Genomic DNA, 26,582 nt, shown 5'->3' with positions numbered 1-26,582 from the left:
TGTTAATTTTCCATCGGCCCAATATCCGGTCTACTGATGAATTTTACCAGGTTCGTTTCTTTTAAAGAAAAATTAGTTTTTGTACCCACCACTAGTCGGTATCTTCCATAGCGCTTGGAGGGGACAGTAAGACGTATAGGTTTTGGCGCCCGTTCGTTTACGTTGGATAATTTTGAAGCTTTTTAAAAGCCAATTTGAAAGTACCTTTTTTTCAAACTGCTAACTCTATATCTTCTTTATCAATTCAAATTGGTGCAGATGTTATCTGTATTGCATCATACAATGGACATGACCAACTCAAACTGATTACTAGTACTAATGTCTACTCTGTAGTTACAATGTGTATTGCCGATTGACTCATATCCAAATTTTCCTAATAGTAACACTACATTCTATGTAAAGTCTTTTTGACATTATGCGCTGCCGATCTTGTCTATTCCTGGGGTCTCACTACAGCCTCGGGACACTGAATGAAGCACAATATCGGTGAAGAAGCCACACGTAGGTTGATATTTTAGGTCTTCATTTTATCACCAAAATTAACTACATAGAATTCAATCATTCAGTTCACCTTGGATCATTAGTTATGTGCCCAGCTATGAACAGTACTTCGACTGCTAAAGAAAAAAAAGGAATTCCTGAGCCTTCATTAATCGAAATGTAACTTTTGTAAATTTTACAGTTGTCTTTTCATGTCATTATTTTGTGTTTTGGATGGGCATTGGAGTATGGTAAGGTGAAAGACGAAAGACAAACCTGACAGACCACACTACGCATAACAATAGCACCAGCTGAGCCCCGGTGCAAGTGTCAATTACTTATAATTGCTTCTCAATGAGGTGCTAAATAAGCTAAGTGATTAGGCTGTCAGATTGATTGGTTGGAGAACATGCCTCTGTAGGTAAGATTAATAGTACAAACTTTAAACCATTTTAAAGGACTATAGTAACCTTTCAGGAAACACGAAAATAACGTTAGATGATCGGCCATGTCCTTGTCTACTCTAAAAACAGCCAAAAATCTAGGAAAATGATTCCGTAGATTTTATATAAGCCAGAAAGGAAAGAACTACCCTAAAATATCCATCAATAATATAGACAAATAATGCTTTTTCAGGAGAAGGAAATATAGTATCATTATAATCACCCAGTTTCTGTCCAAAGGTAAGTATTAGCAGCTATACACAAAAAAACACAAGTATTGAACTTTCGGAATGGTTCTTTAAACTACATTTTCTACCCAAAAAAAAGACTTTATTAATTTACTAAAACAAACAAATTAATACAATATATCAATACGAAAATTACTTAGACGCAACGATACACATCCAATCTAACTCTCCTGCAAATCTGAGTCAATTTGAAATGTGTATGGCTGACTTATACCCATTTTCACTCCGACCCCAAGTGATAGCTGTAACATGGCCTGGACCACCTTAGTTACATAGAGAATTTCTTTTGCCAGTTTTTTTCTGCACGCTCGTATCAGTTTTGGGCCCAAACCCGGGTTTTGAGAGCATGTCATCCATATAATGTAATCGACATATGGCCTAATGTGATCTTTTGGGCGGTCCTACGAGGTACGTTCTAAAGTTGTTGGCCATCCTCGGAAACAATAGGCATGGCTGTATGTGTGTGTGTGTGTGAATCCCATAACAGACACTGTTTTTAAAATGTCTGATGATGAATCTAGTTGTATCTTGGGTATCTAAAATAAGGGCATCTGACTCTATGTAGAGCAAGACGATCCCTAAAGCTGACCCCCACATCTCCAGGCAAGCATTTAAAATTTTCTGTGTTCCAATTCACTTTCACTTTTACTTTCACTGAATGAGGTACTTTCGCAAGGCACTGGGGTAATGTGTGTACAAGGTGAAACCGATACGATTATGCCTTAGAATTCCTTGCTTTATATGTGACACTGAAAGGGTTTGTACGAAACTGAAACTCCTGAACGTTTATTCAAACAGCGTAATTTCATACAAAAGCCAAGTACTTTGTCTCATTACAATATTCAGGAAGATGTTTTAACATCTCATCAATTATCCAAATGATGTCAAATTAATAAAACATAGAAATACAAATTTTTATCATTAATCATAATTTCGATATAGTTTATTACAGTTGCAATAATTGCATTATATTGGTCTCCATCAAAGTTACCAACAGGCCAAAAATCATGAAAACTCTTTCATCCGTTCTTCATCTATCCTCTTTCAAAGTTTGTAAATGAAACGCCCCTGCAGTTCTAAAGAAAGCTGCTAGAAAGCCCAAACTGAAAGCCAATGTCTACTGTATGTAGTCTGTTGTAAAGTAATGCGTGTGCAATCATAGGGTTTTACTTTTCTTATAAGGCATATGGTGACAAAATCCCATACTGCCCTGTGTCTTGCGTTACGGTATGGCAGGAAGGTGTATTTGGCAGGGAACGTTCCTTTAATTAGAGACCAGTACGCCCCATTTCTTCTTCTTGAATCCCTGTATGCGTGTGTCAGGGTTATCCATGGTGTTATTTACTCATGGAGACACGTTCTGCCAGCTATATAGATCGCAACGCCAATGTGACTGATCTACAACATGTACTTCGTGAGCTCATATTAATGTGAAAGACGTCGGGAAAGGGTCTTACTGTTCTGTTGTACCAGAGTTCCACATGAATCTATTTTCTTCAGAGTATTACAAGATCGAATTATGGTTCACCTCCTAACACTGAAGCTCTTGACATTGCAAATTTGGTATGTTCAACCGAGATGCAGAAGCATGACAAAACATCAAATGGCCACTGTACAGTACACACAATCTATTTGTTCTTTATTGGGTCCTTGTCGCCGAGTTCTCTGGTTTAGTGCGTTATCAACGCGTGTCTCTTAAGTTTATTAAGTTAACAAATGTGTATCATAAATCTCTAGAAATGTTCATGGAATATGTGGCAGTATACAAGAACCAGCTACCAACGAAATACATGGAACCTATCTCAGCGGGTACAGAGAAATTATAGTCAGTGTGATGTATACCCTAAGTTAAACAGAACTCTAGGTTTAGGTATCAGCGTTTTTTTCCATCGCTGATTGCTTTTGCAGGTTAAGCCAACTTAAAGTGTATATATTTACAGCCGGAGGTGACTTTGTTTGTGAAGATTTTGCTGACCTGTTAAAAGGTGATTTATTTGTACATTGTCTCGTGTGTCTTCCATGTTGACAATGTTAACAATAAAAATCAAACAACGTGAGTGCGATTTATTGTTATGGCCTTCACTTACAATGAGTAAAGGCTTCGTCAACAGCATACATGGGTGACAATCGGTAAAGGTCAAACTACACACTTGTTTCAGAGGACGGACCAACAAAATGGCAGATTATAAGGAAACGAGGAACCTGAGGTTCAAGTACCGCAGCCTGTTGATCGGGGTGGTGGCAAGCGGAGCCGTGCTGGCCATAGTCATCGGACTCGCCGTCGGCTTGACAATACAACGATGCAACGAGCGCAAAGGTTGGCTAAATCCTTTACTCTAACATATTCTCTTTAACTGTTTGTAACAAACTAGCCCAGGTAACATACTCTGTGGCTACCGCTCGCTCTCGCTTGTCGCTTGCTCCAAACGGACCTCATTCGGGTTTTTACCTTGATAATTTTGAGAAACAATTCAAATTAAAATTATTCTTGAGTAAAGCAACAATAATCCACGTAGCTTTCATCATTTTAAAAAATAACAGAGGAAACCGTCAAGGTGGGTCTGCTGTTTCGGAGCGACGTCCAGTCAGCGGAGGCCATGAAGGAAGCAGCGATGTTGGCCGTGGATGACATCCGTGCCCATCGGGAGAAGGTACCGTCAGCTGCGGGCATCCAGGTCCACACCGGGGACTACGATGGATCTCCAGACGGGGCTCTGCAAACTTTCCGCCGCCTGTACAGCCAGCAGGGCGTGCGTCTCTTCGTGGGTCCCGACACCAGCAGACACGCGGTCCATGTGGCGGAGTGGGCGATGGTGAACGCACCGGACGCGGTCTTCATTTCTCCACGAGCAACATCCGAACGACTGACCAACGCCACGAACACCATACGACTCAGCATGGGCGACCATGCTCTTGCTCTGGCCTTGTACCTCAAAATGCAAAGTAGCAGCGTTTCCGTCGTCATCCCGGTACACATCGAGGACATCTACTCTACGGACCTGGTGCAGAGGATTCGCGACCTGGCAGACGATCTGGTGAATGACATCACAGTCAGTACCAGTATCAGCTACGCACCGGGGACAATCACCAACAAGGAAGAAGCCCGGAGGCTGACTGAACAACTTCGCGACGCCCTCAGGGACAACCCAGATGCAGTCGTCCTCCTTGTGTCGTATTCTGAAGCCCAGTTTATTCTGGAAGCAGCCAATGGTGACAGCACCCTGTTGGGCCGCATGTGGTACACCGGGGACTCCTTGGCTCTCCGAGAGGACATTCTGCGTTCTGATGACGCAAAGCAGTCTGCACAAACGGTAGGCTTGTACGGACTGGCCTACGCAGGGGAGGGGCTTCACAGCAAACGGAGGATGCGCAAGATGCAGAAGCTTGCTGATCGTCTGAAACGCTCGCCTTCCGTGTTTGCCCCGCTGGCCTATGATGCCGTCAACCTGATTTACGACACCTGTCAGGTAACCCGGACAACCGATGCTCAGGTGGTTCTTGCACACCGGCTTACCCGCGAGGCAGAATGGCAGAACGGACTGTCCGGCAGGCTGGCAATCGACTCTACAAGGGGGCGCGCGTTCGGAGATTTCCTGCACTCGTTCGTCGCTCCACAGATTCCAGACACAGGCAAGGTCACCGTCGCCATGACAGGGTCCTGGATTCTGGACGGACTGTCGCAGGTACATGCTGACCTGGATGATGAGTCTGACCAGCAAGGCGGCGGAAGGCGTGGCACGGAGGTAGCGACCTCTGACCTGATGTCCATGTCCACTGTGATGTCCGCTGCCAAATCGTCTGCCTCGCTCTTCAACAAGTCTGATGTCATGGCGCTGAAAGCATTGGCTGGAAACGACTGTCGCAACTCGAAGGTATCAATAGACTGCTTAGATTGTTGTCTATATTTACCTTCGCCAAGAAGGGTATGTTTTGGGTAGGGTTTGTATGTATGTTTGTATGTATGTAGAAGACCAGCATAACTCGAGAATGCCTAAATGGATTGTATTGATATTCGGTTAGTGCAAGGACGTTATATGACGTCCTTGGTTAGTGGGTAGGTCTTGATGACACATGGAAACGATTTTGGCCCCCTGGCGGCCTGTTACGGTACTGCAGCGGAACTTCCGGGTTTGATATCTCAAGTTCTGGACATGTTGCGGCTATGATTTTTGAGTGGTAGACAGCTCTTGATGCCGAGAGTAAGTGGTATAGGCTTTGGCCTCCTAGCGAGTTTTGGAGATGTAGGGCAGGTTTAGTGTCAGGCTTTGAAGGGAATAACGCAAGAAGGGGTTGGTATGATATGATTTTTGTTATGTAGATAGCTTCATATAGTAACATATCAATTATGCAAATTATGCAATTATGCAAAAAGCCGAGAGAGAGAGATGCAAATTGGAATCTGATTTGGATGATTAGTTATGAAATCACCTAAACACGCTAAGTTCTATTATAGGACCATTGCAACATGTGACATGTGTAATTCAGAAAGAGAAGAATATTGATAGATAGATATAATGCAAGATAGATACCTAATTTTTATACCTAGTTTAATACCTAGTTATATAATTTATGCAAATGAGAACCTTAATTGCATAATTAATGACAAACGCAATTAATACAGCAGTTGTAAAAGATAGAATCATTTGGCGAAGGTATTGGGTCGTGGAACTCCAGTTGCTTTTTGAAACTAGAGTTCCACGAACACATCCCTTCGCCAAATAATCATGCCTTTATTCAAGACTTTAAGGTCTTATTCATGTATTACTAAAGCGTAAACGACTGCATGAATGTGTGTTCCCCACAAACGCTACCAAAAACATAAACTTCTTGGCAAGGTGACAATGAAATTATGTACACTGTTGTGATACTTTCCAGCGCAACTTTCATAGTGCTTTGTCAAAATCATGTAGTCTCTACCAGACTCCGGCCTGGCCGAATAGTAAATGATGATAGGGGGCTTTGGCCAAGTGTCTATTGACATTTCTCTCTTTCTCAGTTACACATGTGACAAGTTTGAAAGTTCTATCATGCACTGCAGTGGATTTATAAACTTTCCTCATTGATTATGCCAATGATTTGCATTGTGTATGGCATCACTAGGGCTATCTTCAGTTCAGTTCAGTATCTACATACCAAAAATCATGACGATCCGTCAACACGCTAATATTTTCTCATTAATCATGCAAATGAGGTTGTTATTTGCATAATTAATATGTATAGGACATTTCTCTTTCTCAGCTACATATGTGACAAGTTCGAAAGTCCTATCATGGAATTCAGTGGATTTATAAACTTTCATCATTAATTATGCAAATTTGCTTGTTATCTGCATAATTAGTAATACCTTAGGAAGTCGCTAGGGGGCCCATTATCGAAGTTGACCTTCGTTTTCCTAACCCATATCCACCTACCAAATATTAGCAGGTTCCATTCAAGGCTTCTCGAGTTATGCATTCCACAAACGAACACACACTCAGCCCGCTACCGTTCTGACGAAAAATGTTACGCCAAACATTTTCAAACTAGACCTTCCTTTCCACAACTGCTACTCCAATACCAAATATCATGAAAATCCATACGCAGCTTCTTGAGTAATATGCTGTTGGCATGGATTTATGAACTTTCCTCATTAATTATGCAACGTAGCTATTGATTTGCATAATAAGTATTACATTATGTAAGTCATCACTCATTCTATCTATATACCAAAAACCATGATGTTCTCTCGTTATTCGTTATTCAACACGTTCTCTCGTTATTCTCGTCCAAAGTTTGAAAGGAAATCGGTGCCTGCAGTTCAAAAAAATCCGCTAGGGGGTCCAAACTCACAGCACTTACTCTCTGCCTCAAGGGCTATCTACCACTTAAAAATCATGACCACAGCATGTCCAGAACACGAGATCGCAAAGTTGGAAGTTTTGCTGCAGTACCTTAGGGAGCCGGTAGGGGACCTATTATCGAACTTGACCTTCATTTTCCTGACTCCCACTCACCTACCAAATATTATCAGGATCCATTCAAGGCTTCTTGAGTTATGCTGTTCACATAAAAGCGGACACACACATTCGGCCCGCTACCGTCCTGATAGAAAAAGGCTACGCCAACCATTTTCGAACACGACCTTCCTGTCCATAACCGCTACTCAAATACCAAATTAAAATCCATACGCAGCTTCTTTAGTTATATGCTGTTGACCTACATATTGGGACACAACATGAGGCCTTAACCGAAAACATAACCTTCTTGTGTTAAAGCTCCCACCCAGTAGGCATCTACAGTAAACCTAGCCACAGTAATAATCACAGGTCACCGGTAAAGGCAGGAGACGCTCGGTCGTATATGTTCTTTGACGTCTTTCACTTCAGTTGTCAGGGAACTGCCTACTTCTATATGATTGGTACCATGATTTTGTGTTAATTTCCAGTTCTCCATCACTGCCACGGATCCAGCAACATACATGCAGGTGCAGCATGACTTCACGGACGCCACATTCCCGGAGATGTTCATAGTTTCGACTGCCTACGGCTACAGTCTGCAGATGAGCTGTGAGAAGCCGGAAGGGCCCGTCGTGCTGGACGTCCTCTGCCCGCCAAGCATCAATCCTAGAGACGAAATGACCTGTGTACATACCATCACCTATCCTGTTACTGATCAGGTGTGGCTATTGTCTATGTATGTTTTGTACATTTTTGGCGACGCCTCAGGGGCTAGCCTAATAGTATAGTGTGCTTCCATTTGACAAGAATTCCCCAAATCCTGCAGGCATGTCAGGAATTTTTTCCCGCCTGCGTAGTTGCTCATCCTTTAGAGGGGAATAACTCATGAATGGGTTGACGGATCTTCATGATATTTGAAATGCAGAAAGCTTCAGAGATGCCTTACATAATTAAATGCTAATGATGCAAATCAGGGGCTAATTTGCATAATTAATGAGGACAGTTTATAATTACACTGCGTTACATGTTAAAATACGAAAAAATGTGCCATATGTAACTAAAAAAGAGAAAAATATAAGGCTTATTGTTAAGCATATATCTGATTGCCAAATATTTCCGAAATTCCACATCAGTTCGTCCGCCCGTGTGTAATTGCACCATCCTTTTGGAAGGGAATAACTCGGGAAGGGCTTGACGGATCATCGTGATCTTTCATATGTAGATAACTTCGGATATGCCTTCCATAGATAAGGACTATTAACGCAACCAGGGACTAATTTGCATCATTAATGAGCACAGTTTATTAAGCCACATAATACTAATTTCATTATACTAGGACACTTAAACTTTTGAACATGATATATGTAACTAGAAAAAGAGAGAATATCGATAGACATCAATTATGCAAATTATTACCTAATTAACATAATCAATAAGATTTTTTTTATTGTAGTTTTAGATGACGAAAATTCCATTCTTGCGACATTTGGCAGCAACATGTACGTTAAGTTGAACATGCAGCCAGGCGCAAGGATAAAACACAACTACAGCACACCTAAAACAACTAGAGTTCGGAGACCTCATACCTCCATGAAATATTCTGATTATGCAAATGACTTTCACATTAGCATAATTTATGCTTGCTTATGTACACCTTTAACTAACGTACACAGGTCACAGTGTTGACAGACCAATCATTTACTACACGAAATAAGAAAAATTAGGACACTTTCAAATTAATTATGCAAATTAGGGACTTATTTGCATAATTAGTATCTGCTTAACTTCCGCCTGCCACAAACTACATATGTAACATGTATTTGAGTGATATATTGGAAAACACTGTAAATATACATTTTCCTCATTAAGTATGCAAATGAAGTCCAAATTTGCATAATTTTGATTTCATTATGTACATCTCTGCTACATGTACCTGCATACCAAATATCATGGAAATTCATCATTCCTATGTTCCGTTATGCTTCTTGGAAGATTTTGACAAAAATGCTCCTGCAGTTCCAGAGCAAGCTGCTAGGGGGTCCAAACATACACCACTTCTTCCTTACATCAAAAGCTATCTGCCACCAAGAAATCAAGACCATAGCATGTCCAGATAAAAAGATACAAAAAATTGGAGTTCTGCTGCAGTGCCAAGGTCACACACCAGGGGGCCCAAAATTGACCTTGACCTTCGTCTTCCCAACCCCTACCCACATACCAAATATCATCGTAGTCCATCGAGAGGTTCTCAAGTTATGATGTCCACAAATATGCGGACACACACACAGACAGACACACAGACACACAGACACACAGACAGACCAAAAACTATACCTCCATTTTTTCATGGAGGTAACAATCATTAATACTTATAAACAATAAAACCGTCGCCATGGCAATAGTTTTTATTGCCGCACTTTTTTGGCATGTTTCTCTTATCAGTTTAGGGTACTTGTAAGGTGGAGCGTATACGGTAAGAAAATGCAAAATCAGAATATGTCGCATTTGTTCTCCTGTTGCCATGTTTTGCAGCGTGGCCGTCGCCGCCTGCTGTCGAGCTCGGGCAGTGCAGGTGCTATCGCAGCGTGTGCAGGCAGCACTGTTGGATGTGGCCTTTGCACTGTGATCAGTAAGGCCATGTTGATTTGATTATGTGGATGACATCCATTCGGGCATCAATTTCGGCCAGTTTTGACCCACACTGTTAATCGTACAAAGCCGCAGAAAACTTTTGACAAGCAATTATATGCCGATACTAATTTCCTAGAATGCCAAAATAAATTCCAACATCAAAGAAGATGTGAAAAAAGAAAGTGAAAATTTGGTGTTTGCTCATTTTCTGTGTGTTTACTCATTTGTTCAACCTTATATATATATTGTTGTACATAGGTGAGGGTGCATGTGGCCCGGCTTGTGCTGTGGGTGTTTCAAGCGCCCGTGGCAGCGCTGCTGGTAGCAGCACGATCATCTGCACTGAGCTTTTTGCCCAAGGTAAGCATTTCCGTCATAATCATATGTTGTTGTCTTGTTCTGATTTAACATCTATTATCATAATACCGGTACGTTTACGACGATTTCTCTAGCCATACTGATTTGACAAATTGTCAACGCATCGATCATTTTCTCCAGTTGCATGTTGCTGTTAAAGGTTACCCTTGCCACTTCTTCTGTGTAACTTTTCTGCCACTCTTGTCCTGCTAAAAGCATAATATTGTAATTGTAACACGCCGCGGAATTACACGGCGAACGGGCGCGTGGTTGGGAGGGGGTAAAAAATACCGGTAGGAAGAAACACGGCACAATTAACTGCCGCTATGTACATTTATACATCCTCTGATGTTCCTTCCTTTTCTGTCAGTAAATGCATAAAACATAAACCTGCATGAGCATACAAAATGTCATGAGAAAACGGACGTATACTGTCAAGAATTTTCACTTAACTTCTGTCCGTCACAACCGCTATGTCGACGTAACACTTCACTGCTAGCGTAGATATAAAAATGGCGGGAAAATGGCTGCGTACGTTCAATTTGACCCATTCAGTCGTAGATCCGGGCTATTATGCAACGATTCTTCACACTTTTACATGAGTTGTAGGTCACCAACAGAAATTCAAGATTGTTGTTGAATCATGTTCGTCTTGTGCCGTGAGCATGTGTAATTATGATCTATAAATTTGGCATTGAATGTGACAGTGTGTTCGTCCCACGACGAGCTGCCTACCCCGAAAAAGATACTGAAAAATTTTGACCTTGTTGTCTTCGAATGCATTGTTATCGATGCTTTGTAAATGATGTATTGGACACCTGGATGTCTGAAGTGTGCACAGCTCAGAAATAACTATTGTTGCATGTGTAGATCTCTTTAAGTTCCAGTATTTTTAATCTACCGGTATAAGTCTTACTACCGGTATTATGCCAATGCATGTTATAGTTGGCGTAAGCATTTCATGTTTCTTGTATTGCTTAGTCATTTACACATCTGATTACCATCTCCACTGACTGTTAATATTTCTCAATTGTTGCTGTTTTTTACTTCATTACCTTCGCCAAGAAGGTTATTTTAGGTAGCGTTTGTACATCTGTATGTCTGTAGAAGATCAGCATAACTCAAGAACACCTGAATGGATTGTATTAATATTCGGTATGTGGGTAGGTCCTAAAAACGATTAAATTTTTAGATTAGCAGCCAGTTACGGTGCAGCAGCAGAACTTCCTGCTTTGATATCTCAAGGTCTGGACATCCTGTGGCTATGACTTTTAAGTGGTAGACAGCTCTTGATGCTGAGAGTAGGTGGTACAAGTTTGGGCCCCCTAGCGGCTTATTTTGGAACTGCAGGGCAGGTTAGGGTCAGACTTTGAAAGGGAATACTAGTAACTCAAGAAAATGTTGACAGATTATCATAATTTTTGGTATGTGGATAGCTTAAGTGATGCTTCATATAATTACATATCATTTATGCAAATTGAAATCTAATTTGCATAATTAATGAGGAAATCGTCTAAACATGCTCTGTCCATGTCCACTGTGATGTCCGCTGCCAAATCGTCTGCCTCAGTCTTCAACAAGTCTGATGTCATGGCGCTAAAAGCATTGGCTGGAAACGACTGTCGAAACTCGAAAGTATCAATAGACTGTTTAGATTGTTGTCTACATTTACCTTCGTCAAGAAGGGTATGTTTTGGGTAGGGTTTGTATGTATGTATGTATGTATGATGTAGAAGACCAGCATAACTCGAGAACGCCTAAATGGATTGTATTGATATTCGGTTAGTGTAAGGACGTTATATGACGTCCTTTGTTAGTAGGTAGGTCTTGACGAGACATGGAAACGGTTTTGGCCCCCTGGCGGCCTGTTACGGTACTGCAGCGGAACTTCCGGGTTTGATATCTCAAGTTCTGGACATGCTGCGGCTATGATTTTTAAGTGGTAGACAGCTCTTGATGCCGAGAGTAAGTGCTATAGGTTTTGGCCTCCTAGCAAGTTTTGGAGATGTAGGGCAGGTTTAGTGTCAGGCTTTGAAGGGAATAACTCAAGAAGGGGTTGGTATGATCAGATATGATTTTTGTTATGTAGATAGCTTCATGTAATTACATATCAATTATGCAAATTGGAATCTGATTTGGATGATTAGTTATGAAATCATCTAAACACGCTCAGTTCTATTATAGGACCATTGCAACATGTCACATTTGTAATTCAGAAAGAGAAGAATATTGATAGATAAATATTATGCCAAATAAATACCTAATTTGCATAAATAATGAGAAAAATGCTATAATCTCACTGTGGTAAATGACGGGAACTTCTTACTTTTAGCAAGTTATGTACAGGTAAACATCGGTGGACATTAATTATGTAAATAAGGTCATAATTTGCATAAATTATCTGAAAATGCGATAAAAGCCTTCCGCCAACATTGATGCAGGAAGGTGCTGATGAGAGACTCAGAGGCACGATGCAACTCGATTCAAAGGGAGCTTTATTCACACACATGTGAAGTACAATCACGCCATGATGGAAGAGAGCGACCACGTGACTCTTAACACTGACGTCACTCAATAGTGACGTCATCACATAGTGGCGTTCTTTCTTAACACAGATTGTGAACGTCTGTTGTTTGGTGGAGGAGATGATCAAGTTACATAATTTATGCAAATGAGAGCCTTATTTGCATAATTAATGACAAACGCAATTAATACAGCAGTTGTAAAAGATAGAATCATTTGGCAAATGTATGGGGTCATGGAACTCCAGTCTTATATTTAGTACACTTGCACTTTAATTAGTATTAGCACGTCACTGTAACAAAAACTGCGATGTAATTGTTTTGCTTTCATTTTAAAGCTTGAAGGTTCAATGTCAATTTACATATGATTACAGTTCATCATTTGCTATATCATAGATATGACCTGCTTAATCGCCTACAACGTTACATTAGCCTTTATTTTGCCAGCTAAATACCACTACAGACATAATATATGGCAGGGCTGTCGTGTTGCAAGTACAGGTCGAGGGGACAGTATGCATGCAGGCAGACTGGCACACATGCATATAATATCTGTCTGAGCATAACGGCACTCTCCTATCTTTTGGTGGTTTTTAGCAAGAAGTTGGCTTTTATCTCCAAGCATAATACGTAGCTTATGCTCCGGTGCCAAAACTGTAATTGCCAAGACTATGTCCTGGGCCGTATCTTAACGTCACCATCCAAAATAACGAATGTAACCCGAACAAGACTTCGAACCTAATACCTCCGTGTGTATTGAGAGTACTGAGAGTTTTTGGCGACGCCTGATGGGCGAGCCTAATAGTATAGTGAGCGACCGTTTGCAAAGAATTCCAAAAACTGAAAGAAAGAAAGAAACCGATGTGTGAAACATTAGCATTGTTTGAGCTTAAATGATGTATAACATGTGGGGTTGTGAGATAGCGATGTTATAGTTACCTTCGCCAAGAACGTTATATTTTGGGTAGCGTTTGTATGTGCATATGTGTGTTTTTAAAAGACCACCATAACTCGAGAACGCCTGGATGGATTGTATTGATATTTGGTATGTGGGTAGGTCTTGTTGATACCTGGAAACGATTAGATTTTGGGTCCCCTAGCGGCCTGTTACGGTACTGCAGCAGAACTTCCTGGTTTGATATCACGAGTTCTGGACATGTTGCGGCTATGAATTCTAAGTGGTAGACAGCTCTTGAAGCCGTGAGTAATATAATTTATTTATTTGCAAATCCATGCCCGTAGGCTAATTGCAATGATACAGACAGTGAAAAGTAACAAGTGTCTATTCTAAATACACACACGTCGGCTATCTATGTACATGCTTCTACTTTCTTTACTGGGTGGTTTGACTTCTTCTTTGGAGGCAGTGGCTGATGAAAAGTCCCACTTCTTTAATGATTAGTGGGTTCTGTGATTTTAACAGAAATATAGTTTTTTTGAGGTCTACTAACTGGTGAAAAGCTGGAAATATTGTTTTGACTGTGTCAAAAAGGTTGTTTCTTTCGTCCTCATAATGGGGGCAGTTACATATAAAATGTATTTCATCTTCCACTGCATCCGTCGCACAGTATTTACACAATCTATCTTGAACTGGCACTTTTTTATAACGACCCTTTTCTGTCTCTAGTGAGTGAGCACTGATTCTTATCTTACATACATTGGATCTCTTGTCAGCGTCGTTCTGGTATAGATAGGTTTCCATGGCATATTCGGTTTTGATATGTTTGTAAAATCTTAGTTTGCCGTTATCTTTAGACAATTGCTGGAAAAAGGTTTGGACATACACGTCTGACAGTCTTTTCCTTAACAATGTACAAATATGTTTGTTGTCTATTCTAGAGTGACTATAGTTCCATAGATAGGAATAACCATTATCATCAAGTATTTGTTTTACATGTTGGAGCCAAGTTTTCTTATGATTGTTTAAAGGTACATTTTGTTGACAGAGTAGTGCGTCTATTTGTAAAGGGTGTGTAGAGTAATCTAACTGTTTAAGGCGTAGCCAGTACTTAACTATGCGGATTGCTATATCTGCCTGTTGGATAGACTCCGAGTTCTGCTCTACATGCGGAGTTACAGGAATTCCTGTGCACGCCAAGAATGTTTTTACAAAAGCGGGTTTGGATATTTTCCACTGGGCAGTTATCTTTTCCACAGTCTATACCCCAAATCTCACTACCATATAACATTATGGGCTTAATACACGTATTGAATAGCTTAAGTAGTCTTGGGGGACATCGTTGAAAGAGTGAGAGGTTTGAGGCCGAATACAGCTTTACGTGCCTTTAGAGACAGATTCTTTTTAGCTAAGGAATAAGTACCTGACGAGGACAACGTCAGGCCTAGGTAGGGGTAGGAGTTTGCGATTTCGATGTTATCTACGCCAAATAAGAAATTTATGTTCTTTAGGAGTCTCCCTGATTTGTTAAAGATCACGGCTTTAGTTTTCTTTAGGTTCACCTGCAGTTTCCATTTTTCGCAGAAGGAATGAAGCCTGTCAAGGGCACATTGTAAGCCGGTTTCAGACTCTGAAATTAGTACTACATCATCTGCGTAAAGTAGACAAGAAACGAGGAGGTGATGTAGGGAGGGTGGGTCGCAGTCGGGGGTATATAAATCTTTAACTAAATCATCTACAAATAAGCTGAAAAGAGTAGGACTGAGGTTGCATCCTTGCCTTACACCTCTGTCTGTTGTAAACAGTGGTGTAAGGCCGGTAGGAGTTTTAACACATGTCATCGGATTAGAGTACATGGATTTAATCAATTTGTAGAACTTGCCGCCTATGCCCAGGTTAAGTAGTTTGTAACGTAGACCTTCTCTCCAGACGCAGTCAAAAGCTTTTCTGAAGTCTATAAAGCAGGTGTAGAGGCGTCTGTTGGTGCTGGTGTATTTTGATATCAGTGTGTCAATAACAAAGATGTTGTCGTTAGTTCCGAAATTCTTTCTGAAGCCAGTCTGGTTGGGGGAAATGAGGTTGTGATCATCTATATATTCGGTGAGACGGGTATAATATAAGTGGTATAGGTTTGGGCTCCCTAGCGGCTTGTTTGGAACTGCAGGACAGGTTTAGTATCAGACTTCGAAAGGGATAACTCAAGAAGGGGTTGACGGATTGTTATGATTTTTTGGTACTATGTTGATAGGTTACGTAATGCTTCATATAATTACATATCAATTATGCAGATTGAAAGCTATTTTGCATAATTAATTGGGAAATTGTCTAAACATGCTCAATTCAATTGTAGGACCATCGCAACATGTGACCTTTGTAACTGAGTAAGAGAATATTGATAGATATATATTATGCAAAATGAAGACCTAATTTGCATAATCAATGAGAAAATGCTTTAATGTCATTGTGGTAAGCTAGATAAGATGATCAACTGATATGATTTATGTAAATGAGGGTCTGTTTTGTCAAATCGATGAGAAGCATTTACATTATTAGTTCACCCCTCACTCACAAGAGAACCCCTTTTGACAGCAATGCTCTCTGAACATTAATCACCAGGCTAATGGAATACGACTATTAAAACCCATTAATAACAACAATCTTTAAAACTTTTTTTTTGAAAATTTCTTACTTAAATAATCTCGTCTGATATTGATTGATTGGGAAATCGTGATGACACGATGGTTGCTTTTAACTCTAGCCTGTCCATAAAAACTCTTCTACGTCTTCATTTTCCCGTACATGCCACAATTTCAGTTAGTAAAATCCAAATATCAGGCATAGACACAAGTTTTACAGTACATTATGCTATATTAAACTAACATATGGAAAATACATAACTGCGAAAACACATTTAGACAGATAAAAATGATACCTCCCCGTGAAATAGTAGCCCCTTCTATGGACTACCTGTCCTATCTGATTATTGACTACTCTCCAAGCCAAGGATAGGCTCCAACTTTTTTTATGTGTTTTTAGGCGTTTTGTCAGGCCAAATTATCTTCGACTGTTCAACTCCAGTTTTTGTCAATGAATGAACAATCCACTACTTCTGTGACGCCACGTTATGTACATAGTACACGTGGCTCAGTGAGCAGTGGATCATAATTTGCAGAAAGTCTCCGTCTCTGTTAAGAGATGGCTGAAAGTCTCTGATGTGCATGGCTTCTTCCCCTGTTCACCGAGTGACGTGAGCTATCTACATAACGTGACGCCACAGAAACAGTGGATTGTCCATTCCTTATCAAAGACTTGAGTTGATCAGTCAAAACATGTCCAATTCTTTGTGTTGGAAATTGCAGTTTAATTTTATTCAGAATTACCAACATAGATCAACTTTCAAGTTAAGGTCGAAATGGGCATCGCTAATGTCCAAGCGCGTGGATGTTATCGTGAGTCATCACTTCCTTCGGGTCTACAACGGGAGCAGACCCAAATAAACTAGATATCCATAAAATAATCTATTACACCATTCCCCCGCCCTACATTACAAAATACAGTATTCAGGCCAAAGAGCTTAACAACTAAGATCTTCTTTCACATCTTAAGAATTCTCATCCTTAGCTTATTTATTTTATAATCTCCAATCTGTCGGTATCTCCTAACGCAACATAAACTCAGACTTTGAGCCAAATCTTGCAAACTTTCTGTGACCTTTCTGCCAACTATGATCTACCTTTCTATTATTAGTCATATTCATTGATAAAAAATGAATCAAATCGGCCTTGCAGTAAAAAATTAATTGCGCCGAGATTCTGTTAGTGTATTGTATTCAAACGCCAATAACAGATGTTTGGACACACAACACCGTCGCAAACACACTAACAGGACTACAAGACCTCTGTTTCACGGAGGTTATGATACATTTGATAAAGTCATTGACCTTTTATGGATCTATCTATATTCATCGGGTGCTGGTCAGTTCAGAAAATAACGTAAATACAATAGAAAACATAATTTTTGCCCCTATACAGGCCATCTGGATGCGCAGACGTACCTGGCTGATGCCGCCTTTGGTCGCCAGCTGGCTGCCGAGTCCCCACACGTGATGGAAGGGTACCACACCCTGGCCACCCCCATCGTCTGGCTCATGCAGCGATCGGACACTGCAACAGACATCGTCAAGGTCAAGAATTTTAGATTCTCATAATTCTGCTTTCTCTTAGAGGATATAGGTTCTGGCCTAACTGATCTAAAGAAAGTTTGCTGTTGATCAGACTGTAATAAAGATGGCTCCTTTAGTGTGAAACACAGGCAATACATCATGTATTATTCGCTGTCATTGTGGAGAAAGACAATAATATTGTAACATTTCACAAGAAAATTAAAAACTTACCTGTCAGTTTTCTAACCAAAATAGACAATACATCACCCATTATTAGACTTTATCCTTTGTCCCGTTTTCACCCTTTGTCTAATGTATGTCAGCTAGATGAAAAAGAGAGATACTGTTTCTCACAACTTTTCATCTGTATATTTCCAGACCTTTGCCCTACCCTGGGCCCGACACATGAGCTACCTACAGGACATGGCGGATGAAGGGGACGAGTTCGGGGCCGTTGTCATGGAGATAGGGATGACCCTGAGTGGTGCAGTGGGGAGGGTCACACAGGGGACCAGGGCTGTCATGGCGCTTGGTGATGTCATCCTTATCCCTGTCCTCATCGCCATGGTTACCATTGTGGCATGTCTTGCTATGCGCAAGAACAACGATGGCATGAAATGATTACAGAACCTTGTGGTCTGTTCAAGCGGACTTGAATTAAGATTTGATTCCTTTCTGTCACCAGCCTATGTAGTAACTGCATTTTCCTGCTAATGCTAATTTTCTTCTGGTGACATAATTTGCATCAGTTTGAAAGGAAACTTATGGTAGTAGAATTTTTATAACCTTTATATACACCTGATTCACAGTATAACATCAGAGTGTTTTCAGGTAACCCCTTAACTAAGATATAATTCTTTTCTGTATGTAGTATCTGTATTTTTCTGCTAATGCTCTCATCATATATTTAGATAATCCAGATACTATTAGATTTAGATACATAGATAAAGCAGTTATATAATGTTTCTCTGGTGACAAAGCTTGTATTAGTTTCAGTTTGGAAAGAAACGTTATAAGCGTAGAACTATCTGATTTTCCATGCAAATGCTATCATTATATGCTTAGATAATCTACAAAGATGTAGCAGCTATTCCTCTGGTGACAGACTTGTCGTAGTTTTAGTTTTAAGGACATTTTTAACCTGGACAAGTTTCTTCTTAACTATATTGTTGAATTTTGTAAGTCATATCAGCCGTAATCATTTGTTATTCCATAGTTGCATGAAAATCAGACCCTATGGCAGTAGAATGTTTAACCATATGTAGCGATTAACAGGTGATACTCAATACAGTCTTAAGTAGCAAAGCCTGCATAGACACAGCTATAAAGGCATTAGGGAATTTTATGTCTTTTGATATTGATACTGCAGCCATAGTATGAATGTAATTACCTATTACATGACTTGTAATACATGTTACCTGTAAACAGGTCTGTCAATTCAGCCTGATAGCCGAAAGACTGTATCAAAAAGTTAATAAGGATAAGGAGGTCCAGATGTGACAAACTGTATCCCTTGTTTGGACATGACTATTGAGTGACTAAGTTCGGTCATCACATTTGTAATGATGTTTCCACCCTGTAATGCCATCAAATACCTATCACGTAGATCTGTGGCAGCTGTTTTCTATCTAGTTGGTGTTTAAGAATAAAAGTTTGCAGTGGTTTGGTGTTATATGAGTGTGCACGTGATTCTGTTGTTTTGTGTTTGAGATGTTAATATCATATATTACCATCTGGTAAGCACTTTCACCGGGAACCATTTACACTGAATAACTCGATGTTCCATGTCAATGTAACTTACTAAGAAAGTTTTTGTCAAAGCTAGGGGAAGTTGAAAATGTTAGATGGAGAAAGTGGATATCTGAACACATACAGGTAGGGTTACTAGCAAATTCAGATTGAAGGAAGTGGTATGAAGAGAAAATACAAAATGGAAGTTTAAGATCAGGGTGGATAAGCTGGTGTGTTACGCCGAATGGCGGTTATACCGGCTATATAGATACAGATACAGATACAGATCGACCACAAGTATAGGACGAGGATGACAGAGCTAATATCTCAGTATCTAGGACATCACCTTGATACTATCACGTGATGATCATCATATCATGATAACCAAAATATAGAGCATCCAACCAGCTTACCTGTGATGGGCGGAGTTAGAGATGGTATGAAGAGATTTAGTGAATCGGGCGCCCCTCTGGACTGAGGTAGGTTCACTTTGAGGGCTCGTCCCTCTGTTGGATTGTGTACTAGTTAGTTATACCAACTCTCTCTGTAGATACACTTAGAACCTCCTTGGATCTCTGTATCATTATCCTATCCCTAGACCTGTATCCTATAACCGTAACTTGCTGTAGTCCTATTGGAGCACATTGCATTATATGTTACTTGAGTTTACCTACCTTAACCTACCTACCTACCTGAGTTTAGCATAGGTTGAATAAACACGGCTCACAAATAGTAATCGACTGGTTTGGCTGAGTTCCTGATAAGCTAACATAGGACTTAGAGACCAAACACCCCAATTATTATAATGGCTCCCACACTGGATTTGTGAATAACCGTGTTTTACGATCTTATGTTAGACTTCGTAACGTCGTAAACTTTCCAAACTTCGGATTTTTCTCCGGCACATTTCAAACACTTAGCTAGTTAGTTCTTACAAGCGGTTTTCTGCATTTAGCGCTGTTGTTCCTTTATTCTGTGCGTTAAGAAATTTGCTGTCCTACCTGTTTTGGACCTACTAAATTCTTGATTTTGGGTAGGACAGACGCAGATTTTGCATTGTAAATTTCACTACTTTGGTAGCGCGGAGTTGCTCAATTGGGCCCCAAAATTTTGTTCTTGATTCCCACAGACTGCTTCGCTTTAGCCGCGCGTAGCTTTTTCCCGGCTTATTCCAATCTTAGCGTAGACTTAGTTGTGCAAGGACGTCCTTGGTTGTGCAAAACATTTGCTTTGTGTCCATTTGGTTTTGAAATTTTTGGCTTGGCCGGACAAAATCTGCTAATTAATTGCCCATAGTGACCATTTGGCACCGTCTACACTAAATTTGCATAGACACCGTTGTCATTCACGCATAATTTATCACCCCTGCGCGCACTGCCCTACCTTGTCTTTTGTTCTGAGGCGTCGCCATTTTCTACAGTATTACGATCGCTTTGAAAGAATTTTGAAAATTCCACGAATGCATTCCCTTGGGAATTGATTTTTGGCTAAACCACAGGGGTGTCGTCCATACAGTGGCCATTGAAGACTATTCTAGCTGTTATTCTTCCTTTGTTGAGGCATTCTTTGTTTTCAGGATCAATGATTTAAGGGTACGGTCTTTTCACATAGCCGGAAGTGACTGCGCTCCTTGCATATCATAAGCCGTACACATAGATTATTACGATGTTTCGCATGCTTTATGAATTTGCAATGGCAACCAATATGTCCCAGCTTTTTGCCGTTATGTCTTTTATAAGCCTGTGCTTTTTACAATATAGAATGAAATGCTGTCAATTGGTTGTCGTTCGGAGTCATAGAGAGCCTGATTTTGAGTGGTAGAAAAATAAGATGTTTTAAAGAAGACAAGACCAATATAGCACAACTTTTGCCAATATCTTCTGAGCTTTGCTTTTATAAGGTGGGATAATATGCTTCACGAGGTCAAAAAAATATAGAAGACCAATGTGTCACAGATTTTTGTCGATATCTTTTTATGAAATATGAAATGTTGCGCTTTCAGGTGGTTGTCGTTTTGAATTGAAGCTGGTGTGTTACGCCGAAGGACTGTTATACCAGGTCATACCGGCTATATAGATACAGGTTACGTAAAGCCTGATTTTGAAAAGTTAATAAGTCACATGTTTCAAACAAGCCATGAAACCAATGGGTTTCAAGTTGTTTAGATTCTGCTTTGAAGACTAGCATAGCTAGAATAAAGGAAGGACGCAGAGACAAGGTTTTCCGTACACTGGGCACGGGAGACTGTTAAGATGGTTTGACGTTACTATATACTAGTAATGCTGGCCTCGCTAACTTCGTTCTTAGCTGCGGATCTCTCTTTCTCTTCTGAACTATACTCTCTGACTCTCTGTCATACAAATACATTATATCTGGTGGGCACATTTTGGCGTATCAAACAGACAGGTCTTGTCACACCACAAAACAACGGTTATTTCATCTACGGTCCATTCATATACATATAAAATCAACTACTACAATGTATACACTAAAATACATATTCGTGATATAAACAGTCAATCAATCAGTCAATCCGTGAATTCTATAACTGGTGTCATGTCAGGTTATCTATACATGTACAAGTATGATCGCAATCTATCGGCTGTACGTCTTGGCTCTGCTACTGGCCTCTACTTCCCTCATGTTGCCCTCCTTCTGTAGATGGCGCTGTTCTGGATGTTGTGTGGCTCCCCTCTGTTCAGAATTTTCAAGCCGCACAAATGTATCTTCTAGCTCCTCCCAGCGATCGATGGCCACTTCTGCATATTCTTATGTTGGTTTTCTTCATTAGTACATACACCTCCGGTTTGATTAGGTCCGTCGTCGCTGTGGGAAAATTATGTACGGTTCTTTGTTGTACATATAAAATCCACTACTATAATATATACACATTATATATACATATTCATGGTATAAATCAGCCAAAACCAGCCCGTGAATTGTCTAACTAGTTTTAGGTTTTCTGTGGTTGTGACAGTGCAATCGATTTGCTGCTCCAGATCTGCTACTGTTCTGGCATTTCTTAGGCCCTCTCGTTGTCTTCCTTCTGTGGACGGTGCGGTTCTGGGTGATGTGTAGCTCCTTCCCGACTTTATAAGGTGCACAGGCGTCTATTCCGGCTCCTCCAGCGATACAGCTCTTCTCAGCGACTTGCAGTGGAAGGACCCGACTGACTTTGTGATGGAACTGTTTCGTCCTGATGGACACAGGTATGGGTGTCAGGAACATCTCGTCGTTGTCGCTCTTGTCCTGTATGGTTAGTCTGTTGGGATCGAGAGAGAACACAAAAATGACATCGCCCGTTTTATATACTATACGAATATACTGATACTGACACTAATGGTTTATTCCAAAGTCACCCATAACTTTGTCATCGTCGTTGCACGTTTATTTGGGTGCTCGTCACAGCTATTAAAGATATGTTGTAGGAGCTGATGTTGAGATATCACAAATAAAGAAAAAAGAGTCACAGTGTGTGGCGTGGCGGTGTTGTGGAGTCCAAGTGAACATCGTCATCATTGCTCTTGTTAAGTATGGTCGGCCTGTAAATGGATCGAGGGAGAACACACACACACACACACACACACACACACACACGCACGCAATGTTATAAACCATAACAACATAAATGACAGGACTGTTGAGTGGGCATCACAGAAGTTTTAGACAAGGACGCAAGTCTGGGGACGTATGCAGAGCAAATGACTGGGAGCCAGACACAAGAATCCACAAATTTCCTGTCAGATCACTAAGGTCGTTGTCTTCCCGTTCAACATAACCTTTCACTTAACTTAACTAAACATAACTAAGTCGACTTAAACCAGAGCAGCACAACGGGCATACTCACCTGAGGAGAAATTCATACATAATCTCATAGGCGATTAGTTACTCGAATCCTCAGCATGCGGCCATTTGTCTCCATTTTGCAAGTCCATGTCAGTCGAACCAGTCCATGTTTCTTTTGAAACAGTCCAAGGTCGTCGTCATGTTGACTGGAACATTTCTGTCCGGGGCTAAAAATACACCAAATGTGAAGCCAACTGGCGATTGAAGCAATTGAAAAAAAGTTAACAAAACAAGCCTTCAATTAGGAACAATTTGAAGAGAATGGCTCAGAAAAATACCGTTCAGAAGCGAAATAGTTAGGGTTTTTCTGCCACAGCTTTGCGTGGTACCATCTGTGAACGGGTGGGGTAGCGTCGACGAGGGGGCGAAACTCGGTACGGAAATCATGGATGCGTGAGTGGAAGTCCGGCATGTTACAGGGGGATTTCAATCGCCAGATTGGTTCAACTAGAATCGCCTGTCGAACTGAATGGATTTCAGAGATTTTGCGTGCCAAAGCTACTAAATCACGAGCTATGGTTTCTGGAGCCCATTGGCGTCTACATATATCGTTGTGCCCTAGCTCTACGTACACAATGTGAGGACTGGTTTGCTGCAGAATAGGAAGCACACTAGCGTAATATTTTGGGAAGGTGCAACCCGGCACGCCATGAAACTGAATGTCTACGTAATAGATACCCAAAAATTAGGACAAATTGCTCGTCGGAGGCTGTCATAGTACGACGCCGAACAAATGACTTCTGTCGGGATACAAAAGAGTGTCTGGTAATGGCAATGTTCGTAGTTGAAGTATCAGAAGGACAAGTTTGTAACAAGATACAACAATATGGCAGCTCACCGTGGAGTTGAGTTCGGTCACTGAAGAAAGGTTCGGCTAGTTGATCGGTGTTGACCGGATGTTCGCCTCTCTAAGCTGAAGACGGGTCAAGAAGGTTCAGGAAGTCAACAGTCTGGGAGTACGTTGTCAAAGCACTGTCCAAGCAATGCCGCCGGGTACGTACGAACAAGTTCGGAGGAAATCCGGCTTGAGACCGCGAAAGTTGTGTCCTATGTTAAGGGCCTCGCAAGGGCTCTGTAGGGAGACACCGGAACGGGGACGTGATTGACCGGTACCGAGGAATGAACCGACGGAGACCTAGCTGACTGGCTCCAGGGACGGGCCGACGTTTACGGGGTCTTGGCGCGCTGGCTCCGCTGAACGGGAAGCGGTTTCCGCCGACGGGGCGTATACGTGGTGGCTTGGCCAGCAAGATGAAACTAGGGACAAGCGTGTTCAAATCGTCCGACAAGGTTAGAGGAAAGACACGGCGGCATTTCGGCTCAGATCAATTAGGGATGTCATCGATTACTAAGAAATTCCGACATCACCAAGACAATGACGCCGACCCCATGTGGCCATGGTCTGGCTAACATCGTTACCCGAACTGAGATGAATTATGCAGATGGACTGATTACAAAGGGGCGCCGCAATGAGTAAAATTTTTGTCACTTAGATCGGCTCTCATTCATTCCATTCAAAACATTGTATTCGCGCTGATGTCATCCACAATAGCTACTTACTGTGGCCTAATACTAAGTGAGGTGAAAGGGTCAACACAATATTGGATAAAAGATTTGCCAAAAGAATTAATAAATCTCTCAAACAAGATCTTCAACAGCTCCTCAAAAATAAGGGTAATGTTACGGTCACATTTCCAAACGGGAACCGACCAGGCAACTTTCGCTCCTCAAGCTGGGGGTAGTTTTACGGTAACAGTTCCAACCCGGGGTCCGATTGGGCAGCTCTCGTGAACAAATAAAAAGTATGTAGAGGGCCTAAAACACACAAAATGCAAAGAAAATAAGTAGTGGCCATAATTTGTGAACTGATAAACGACCATAAACAGCTTTACTTTTTAATTTGGATGTCTATCCTTCATAAATGTAGCTTTATTTTTTTTTATTCCGGTAACTTCCGGTTGGGAAATGTGACCGTAACATAAGACATTCATGATCATTCTTAGGTAGCCTTATTAGCAAGTTCACAGGTACCAGTTTTGTTGATGCCAAAATGCCTAAGAAAAAGGCGAACACGTTCAAAAAATATGTCCAGTCTATTCTTTTTACTTTGCCGGACAGACTGAGACAGATAAGATAAAAGGCGTGTAGAGAATTTGTACCATATGTTTATGTTACTAGGTAACTAGGCTATTTTAGGAATAGGACACGTGACTACACCATATATGGAAGTTCATTTGAATGTAGCATTGACCAATGACTGGGGAGAAGAGCTATGAGTAATTGGTAGAGCGCCAAGTTTGAACTGCCCAAGACGCTGCCAATGCTCTGAGAGCTACTCTTGTATGTAGTAGTATGATGTATGAAATATGATGTAGTATAGCGCATGCTTCCGTCTGTAATTACCCTATCTGTGGAGTAAGACATGGTTAGGCTTATGTACACAATTGTGCATACCTGGATAGTATAGACTGCATAGTACATGTAACATATGTGTCAGCCAGGTTCTGTCTGGCTGAAGGTGGTATCAAATCATCAAACGTAGATCCTGTTGGCTCCACCCGCTGTTGTTCATGTAGACATTTGTTTTCGGCTTTGTCCTCACGTGCATCGTAAGCCACTTCTAGCTATTTACCAGGACTTGAGGTGGCTCGTGACTGTTCGATTTTAGCTGGAGGGGAAAAGCAGGTGTTTCAGGGGTTTTTTTTTGGGGGGGGGGGGCGTGATCTTTGGGCCTCCTTCCCAAGGGTGTACCATCGGGCATGCATTTGGTATGCGGAAGCGTGACCTGAAAACTACGAAGGCTCAGAACTACATTAACCATATTTTTCTCTGTACTAATAATACTATGTACAAACATACTGTTGAAGATGATCTACACTTTTTATTATCATGTCCCTCGTTTATATTGAGGAAAGACAGAAGATTATGGACGTAATTTACTTATATTACTTAATAATTAATGACGTTAATTGTATATTGTGCATCCTATAATCCGTCTTCTTATGGACCGAACCGGTCAGATAATGTCACATAGTCCTTAATCTTTAATTCTTTGGAATTCTACATTATTGTTATGGTTATCTTCTTTATGAGAAATCAGGAGAAACCAGACTGATGCGTATGGCTGAAGAAAAGCGGATCCTGCGAAAAGAACTCTACAACAGACCTGAGTCAGCTTGCAGATGTGCCCTATGTGGCAGAGAATGTAATGCTCGTATAGGGCTGTTTAGCCACAGTCGACGCTGTAGGGCTGATATCAATTAGGATTTTGCCATGGTCAATATTGACCGAATGAAACCATATATAGATTGAAGCCGTCAGTTGCAGT

General features: G+C 41.0%; 1 protein-coding gene and 1 long non-coding RNA gene across 4 annotated transcripts in view; one reads left to right on the top strand and one right to left on the bottom strand.

Moving 5' to 3' along the window:
* The window catches only part of LOC118424423, a 30,403-nt gene extending 11,054 nt beyond the window's left edge, over positions 1-19,349 (top strand). For 2 of the 3 annotated variants that reach the window (XM_035832988.1, XM_035832986.1), the window contains exons 2-8: positions 3,331-3,488; positions 3,713-5,043; positions 7,596-7,826; positions 9,640-9,736; positions 9,997-10,098; positions 17,547-17,698; positions 18,056-19,349. In XM_035832988.1, coding sequence (XP_035688881.1) covers positions 3,347-3,488; positions 3,713-5,043; positions 7,596-7,826; positions 9,640-9,736; positions 9,997-10,098; positions 17,547-17,698; positions 18,056-18,298 — 2,298 coding nt within the window. In that variant the 5' untranslated portion in view covers positions 3,331-3,346 and the 3' untranslated portion in view covers positions 18,299-19,349. Of the gene's footprint in view, positions 1-2,648; positions 3,157-3,330; positions 3,489-3,712; positions 5,044-7,595; positions 7,827-9,639; positions 9,737-9,996; positions 10,099-17,546; positions 17,699-18,055 lie in introns of those variants that run through there. The other variant, XM_035832987.1, reaches the window with a different exon arrangement.
* Positions 19,350-21,622: 2,273 nt separating this feature from the next.
* Positions 21,623-24,552, bottom strand: LOC118425136. Its single transcript, XR_004832267.1, has 3 exons — positions 24,093-24,552; positions 23,256-23,421; positions 21,623-22,670 (listed from the first exon to the last, which is right to left on the bottom strand). It is a non-coding gene; the product is annotated as an uncharacterized LOC118425136 (long non-coding RNA).
* Between the last annotated feature and the right edge of the window lie 2,030 nt (positions 24,553-26,582).

The sequence above is a fragment of the Branchiostoma floridae genome, chromosome 10 (genome assembly GCF_000003815.2).
Source record: "Branchiostoma floridae strain S238N-H82 chromosome 10, Bfl_VNyyK, whole genome shotgun sequence".
NCBI classification, from domain to species: Eukaryota; Metazoa; Chordata; class Leptocardii; order Amphioxiformes; family Branchiostomatidae; genus Branchiostoma; species Branchiostoma floridae.
This window is presented reverse-complemented; position numbering and strand designations above follow the sequence as displayed.